The 5,664-nt window shown below is 42.1% G+C and overlaps 1 protein-coding gene across 2 annotated transcripts; it reads left to right on the top strand.

The window, feature by feature from the left end:
* The first annotated feature begins 251 nt into the window (after positions 1-251).
* Positions 252-2,627, top strand: LOC112217251 (galactose-specific lectin nattectin-like). Of its 2 annotated transcripts, none has more exons than XM_024377510.2 (7): positions 252-357; positions 458-527; positions 750-809; positions 1,033-1,166; positions 1,704-1,877; positions 2,073-2,211; positions 2,320-2,627. In XM_024377510.2, the coding sequence occupies exons 2-7, from the start codon at positions 464-466 to the stop codon at positions 2,385-2,387; spliced, it is 639 nt and encodes a 212-aa protein (XP_024233278.2). In that variant the 5' UTR covers positions 252-357; positions 458-463; the 3' UTR covers positions 2,388-2,627. The 2 variants fall into 2 exon arrangements, with proteins under 2 accessions (XP_024233278.2, XP_024233279.2); XM_024377511.2 differs by having other exon boundaries at positions 255-357; positions 1,704-1,838.
* Positions 2,628-5,664: the final 3,037 nt, after the last annotated feature.

Genomic DNA, 5,664 nt, shown 5'->3' with positions numbered 1-5,664 from the left:
GTCTGAATACTTATGTACATTTCAGTTTCTGCTTTGTAATTATGGGGTACTGTGTGTAGATTGATGAGGAGGGAAAAAAACAATTCAATCCATTTTAGAATAAGACTGCAATGTAACAAAATGTGGAAAAAGTCAAGGGGTCTGAATACTTTCCGAATGCACTGTATATGAGCAAAGTACAGATCTCTCTCTGTACTTTGCTCCTCTTTTTGATTGATAAACTCACCATGAGAAGGAAATGGATAATATATGAGTTAACTATTGATAAACTATAGGTACTTCCTTGTGGTCAGCTGTATATAGCTGCCCCCCTTTCTCCAACAGAACAGAACCTACCAGAGACTCCTTATACATCAGGTAAGTCCACTATAGTCACCTCCACCTACGTTCTAAAGTACTCAGTCTGACGCTGAATTTGTCTTAAGTCTCTATCTCTCTTTCTCTCTATTTTTCTCAGGAGAGTATGACCATGACGATGTTGACCATATTTCTGCTTCTCAGCGCTGCCTTTACTCTGGGTGATGCAAGTAAGAGAGATACACCTCATAGTTTCCCCCATATTTTAAGTGTACTCCTTTTATTTACAGTGTAGATAAGAGGTGTTTAATGATGTGTAGGTAGTAGAGGTATTCTTATCAATGGTTTGATTACCTGTTCACTCATCAGATGCAGTTTGATTATATCATTCTACACGCTAAAGACCACATGAGTATTAATCTTTCCTCTGTCTTTGTCTCTCTTTGTTGTAGGAGATCTGAATGACACAGAGAATCAAATTATTGAGAACCTGATACGCAACCTGCCAATTGGTAAAATGCCTTCCTCAATCCCATATCAACAAGATTTCTGAAACCTGCAGAAAGCTATAATATTGTGTTGGTTTGCTAATGTTAATGGACTGATAACGCACAGAGAGCTGTGGTGCTGTGTTCAGTAACATCACTGTTGGAACGCACTTTTGACCACTCAGATTGTGTTGACGGAACTAATAATTTCATCATGATACTGCATGATATCTCTCCCCCCCTACAGAGTCTGAGGAGATGGGAGCGAAGGAGAAAGGGGGACTACAAACCAGGAGTTCATCATGCCCACCTGGTTGGCACAGATATGAGACACACTGCTATCACTACGTCCCCATCATGGCCAAATGGCCAGAGGCAGAGGTACCTGTAAATGTCCATATTTAGGGCCAGATTTACTAATTCTAAACATCATAGGATTAGTGTGTTTAACAGGGTTGCTAAACTAAAACTTGACATGCTATTCCTTCTCTTTATATTTAGATACTCATACAGAAACTACCTATCTATCATTATTAATTCAATTTAGACTTCCAAATAACCAAACCCAGTCCCAGACTTGGATAACACTGGAGGCCCCTAAGGTCTCCACAGAGTTGGATAAAGCTGCATTTAGTTTGTTTGTGCTCTTCACGTGGAACACCTTACGGAGCTCTCTGAAATGACATGTCCTGGTCCCACTTGGTCAGTTCAGAGTAAATATTGGAGACATCTATGTGGATAAATGTGTCTGTTGTTCATATGTTTTATAATGTATATTGTAAGTGATTGATAGTATTTATGCAGGGCTCATCTGTAAAAGAAACCCCAGTCTCAGTATGACTTACCTGTCAAAATAAAGGTTAGAAAAAATATATATATTCTACCTTTGTGTGATTCTCTCTCTCTGTCTCTCTTCAGCATTACTGTTTGCTATTGGGAGGTAACCTGGCGTCAGTGCACAGCCTCTCCCAGTATAACTTCCTTCAGTCAGTCATCCAAAGTGGTGCCAACGGAGCCCAGCGCACTTGGATTGGAGCCAACGATGCCATCAAGGTCAGAAGCACTCTGTTTAACACTCCTGAAACCTATACAGTCAGATGCGTTGATTCTTTTAGAATATAATTATAAATGCCTAGTGGTGCCTTACCCGAAATATAAACTTGTTTTACTCCATTGTTTGTAAACAATGTAATTGTAAACAAACACTTTCGCTTCAAAACGTGGTTAAATCATTTTTATATAATGTATAGTGTCTGCTGGTTACACATCTGCTTGTATGCTCTTTAGGAGGGTCTTTGGCTGTGGAGCGATGGGTCCAGGTTTAGCTACCAGAACTGGGGCAAGGGGCAACCCGATAACTACATCCATGTTGCTGGGAACGACAACACAAATGGCCATGAGCATTGTATGGAGATGAACTTTGGAGGTACGATGTTATTCATCAAACATTTTGATAGATGTAAAAATACATTTTAAAGGTAATGTTGTTCCTTTTTTTGCTACATTTAAACAAACAAATGACCCTCTTTCCCAGGTGACTTCGGGCAGAATGATGCAGTCTGTTGGATACAACGTCCATTCATGTGTTCCAGAAAGCTGTAATATCTACCGATTGGGAGAGAATTCATGTTCTAACGTTACTCCCCTCATGTTTAGTGTACTTTTAGATTATTGCTGATTTTAATGAGATTCTATTGCCTTATCTGGATGATTATTGCTGATTATGTAAAGTGAATTTGGGTGTCTTGAAAAGCACTTGTAGTAATACATTTTAGAAATTCTATATTATCTGAGAGGCTCTCAGGTGATGGGATTCTTCACTAAAGTCAGTCTGTAATATTTGCTATTGTTCAGTGGTAATTTTGGCAAAACCCCCCAGAGAATTCTCATGGGTGGCTCCAGGGAGGGGGTTGCCTCTGCAGAAGCACCCTCATGAAACAATGTATTAGTATGTATATACATGTAAACCCTTGATTTCAAGCACCCCTTTGCAATGACCGAACCTACCCCTTAGTTAGGCTCTCGGCATATGGGATCCTTTTAACCACGGATGGTGTTGGATGCTAGATATTGCTGTATATCTGGCCAAATACACTTACTATGAAAAATATTATGTTGAAACGGCTGATTAGATTAAAAGTAACTCTGGGAGCTAACTGGCCTGTCAGCCTTGTGGGTTTCGAGGACTGTACTGAGCTCAGCTGCCACAGTCGAGTTCAGATGCATTTTACTCCGGGCTGAGGCTAGCCCAGATCTGTGCTGGATGGAAGAATGGATAAGCACATTCGCTACAGGAGTTCCTCAAACACACAAAGCCAACCAGCGTGCCAGACACCCCTCCCTGCATCCCTGCCGTCAAATCCACTCGTCCCCCTAAAGCGGCAGCTGATATGACTTAAGTGCTCTCCGTCTGGTTGCGTGGTGGAGAGTGGGTTATGGAGACGAGGGGTGCTCCACCTCCCTGCCATGCACTCAGACTGTAGCTGGCTGGAGACATACCTGTTTACTGCACCGTAAAGTAGGGCATGGATGGCAACCATGCCATGGGGGAGGGGGAATAACAAATGGAAAACGGATCATGGTAGTGCAGAATACTGTACCCTGCAGTGTTTCGTAGCTACATGGGTTGATGTTGTGTGTCATACTCATATGGGTGTTGTCTCAAGAGATGCCTGTATGTATGCTTGCATGCGTGTAGGTAGATAGCCTACACACCGTTCACTAGAGATTTGACTACTACAGTATGACATTTCTGCTGAGACAAAATATTACATGCATGACAGAGTGCATGCCTGCTTGCACGCAAGTACATATATTGGTAGCCCACATAGAGTACACTTGATTAGTCCTGGCCAGGGGAATCTCCAGAATTATACCAAAATATTACCTCTGATGGAGCGTGGAATTCCACCAGTCACCAGAGGGCGGCAGAGACCGTCCTAGAGACATTAACGACACTCAGGTGTGTCCACTTCACTCATGATTTCCCTGTTAAAAGAAGTGTGTTTTCTGTTGTCCTTTGCAGAAGCTAGAATTGTTTACTGTGGGTGGTCGGTCGGTCGGTCGGTCGGTCGGTCGGTCGGTCGGTTCCTGAGTGATTTTTCGAGACTTACAGTGCCTTGCGAAAGTATTTGGCCCCCTTGAACTTTGCGACCTTTTGCCACATTTCAGGCTTCAATCATAAAGATATAAAACTGGATTTTTTTGTGAAGAATCAACAACAAGTGGGACACAATCATGAAGTGGAACGACATTTATTGGATATTTCAAACTTTTTTAACAAATCAAAAACTGAAAAATTGGGCGTGCAAAATTATTCAGCCCCTTTACTTTCAGTGCAGCAAACTCTCTCCAGAAGTTCAGTGAGGATCTCTGAATTATCCAATGTTGACCTAAATGACTAATGATGATAAATACAATCCACCTGTGTGTAATCAAGTCTCCGTATAAATGCACCTGCACTGTGATAGTCTCAGAGGTCCGTTAAAAGCGCAGAGAGCATCGTGAAGAACAAGGAACACACCAGGCAGGTCCGAGATACTGTTGTGAAGAAGTTTAAAGCCGGATTTGGATACAAAAAGATTTCCCAAGCTTTAAACATCCCAAGGAGCACTGTGCAAGCGATAATATTGAAATGGAAGGAGTATCAGACCACTGCAAATCTACCAAGACCTGGCCGTCCCTCTAAACTTTCAGCTCATACAAGGAGAAGACTGATCAGAGATGCAGCCAAGAGGCCCATGATCACTCTGGATGAACTGCAGAGATCTACAGCTGAGGTGGGAGACTCTGTCCATAGGACAACAATCAGTCGTATATTGCACAAATCTGGCCTTTATGGAAGAGTGGCAAGAAGAAAGCCATTTCTTAAAGATATCCATAAAAAGTGTTGTTTAAAGTTTGCCACAAGCCACCTGGGAGACACACCAAACATGTGGAAGAAGGTGCTCTGGTCAGATGAAACCAAAATTGAACTTTTGGCAACAATGCAAAACGTTATGTTTGGTGTAAAAGCAACACAGCTCATCACCCTGAACACACCATCCCCACTGTCAAACATGGTGGTGGCAGCATCATGGTTTGGGCCTGCTTTTCTTCAGCAGGGACAGGGAATATGGTTAAAATTGATGGGAAGATGGATGGAGCCAAATACAGGACCATTCTGGAAGAAAACCTGATGGAGTCTGCAAAAGACCTGAGACTGGGACGGAGATTTGTCTTCCAACAAGACAATGATCCAAAACATAAAGCAAAATCTACAATGGAATGGTTCAAAAATAAACATATCCAGGTGTTAGAATGGCCAAGTCAAAGTCCAGACCTGAATCCAATCGGGAATCTGTGAAAAGAACTGAAAACTGCTGTTCACAAATGCTCTCCATCCAACCTCACTGAGCTCGAGCTGTTTTGCAAGGAGGAATGGGAAAAAATTTCAGTCTCTCGATGTGCAAAACTGATAGAGACATACCCCAAGCGACTTACAGCTGTAATCGCAGCAAAAGGTGGCGCTACAAAGTATTAACTTAAGGGGGCTGAATAATTTTGCACGCCCAATTTTTCAGTTTTTGATTTGTTAAAAAAGTTTGAAATATCCAATAAATGTCGTTCCACTTCATGATTGTGTCCCACTTGTTGTTGATTCTTCACAAAAAAATACAGTTTATATCTTTATGTTTGAAGCCTGAAATGTGGCAAAAGGTCGCAAAGTTCAAGGGGGCCGAATACTTTCGCAAGGCACTGTAGTTGTTGGTTCCCCCTAAGTGTACTGTGATCCTGCGGCTACTGTTCCTCAGGAAAGTATGTTTATCCTTAACCACTGATTCCTCATCTGGTGTCTTCTCTGCACCTGGGTCCATCCTTATGTCACAGGAATACCAGT

Source organism: Oncorhynchus tshawytscha, linkage group LG17 (assembly GCF_018296145.1).
Source record: "Oncorhynchus tshawytscha isolate Ot180627B linkage group LG17, Otsh_v2.0, whole genome shotgun sequence".
In the NCBI taxonomy this organism is placed as follows: domain Eukaryota; kingdom Metazoa; phylum Chordata; class Actinopteri; order Salmoniformes; family Salmonidae; genus Oncorhynchus; species Oncorhynchus tshawytscha.
The sequence above is the reverse complement of the archived record's forward strand: the minus strand, read 5'-3'. Positions and strand labels throughout refer to the sequence as shown.

Bases quoted from the DNA above. Each gene is read 5' to 3' on its own strand.
- LOC112217251 (XM_024377510.2), top strand. From the start codon at position 464: ATGACCATGACGATGTTGACCATATTTCTGCTTCTCAGCGCTGCCTTT. The intron at 1,167-1,703 runs GTACCTGTAAAT...GTCTCTCTTCAG, and splicing joins CCAAATGGCCAGAGGCAGAG to CATTACTGTTTGCTATTGGG. The intron at 2,212-2,319 runs GTACGATGTTAT...CCTCTTTCCCAG, and splicing joins TATGGAGATGAACTTTGGAG to GTGACTTCGGGCAGAATGAT.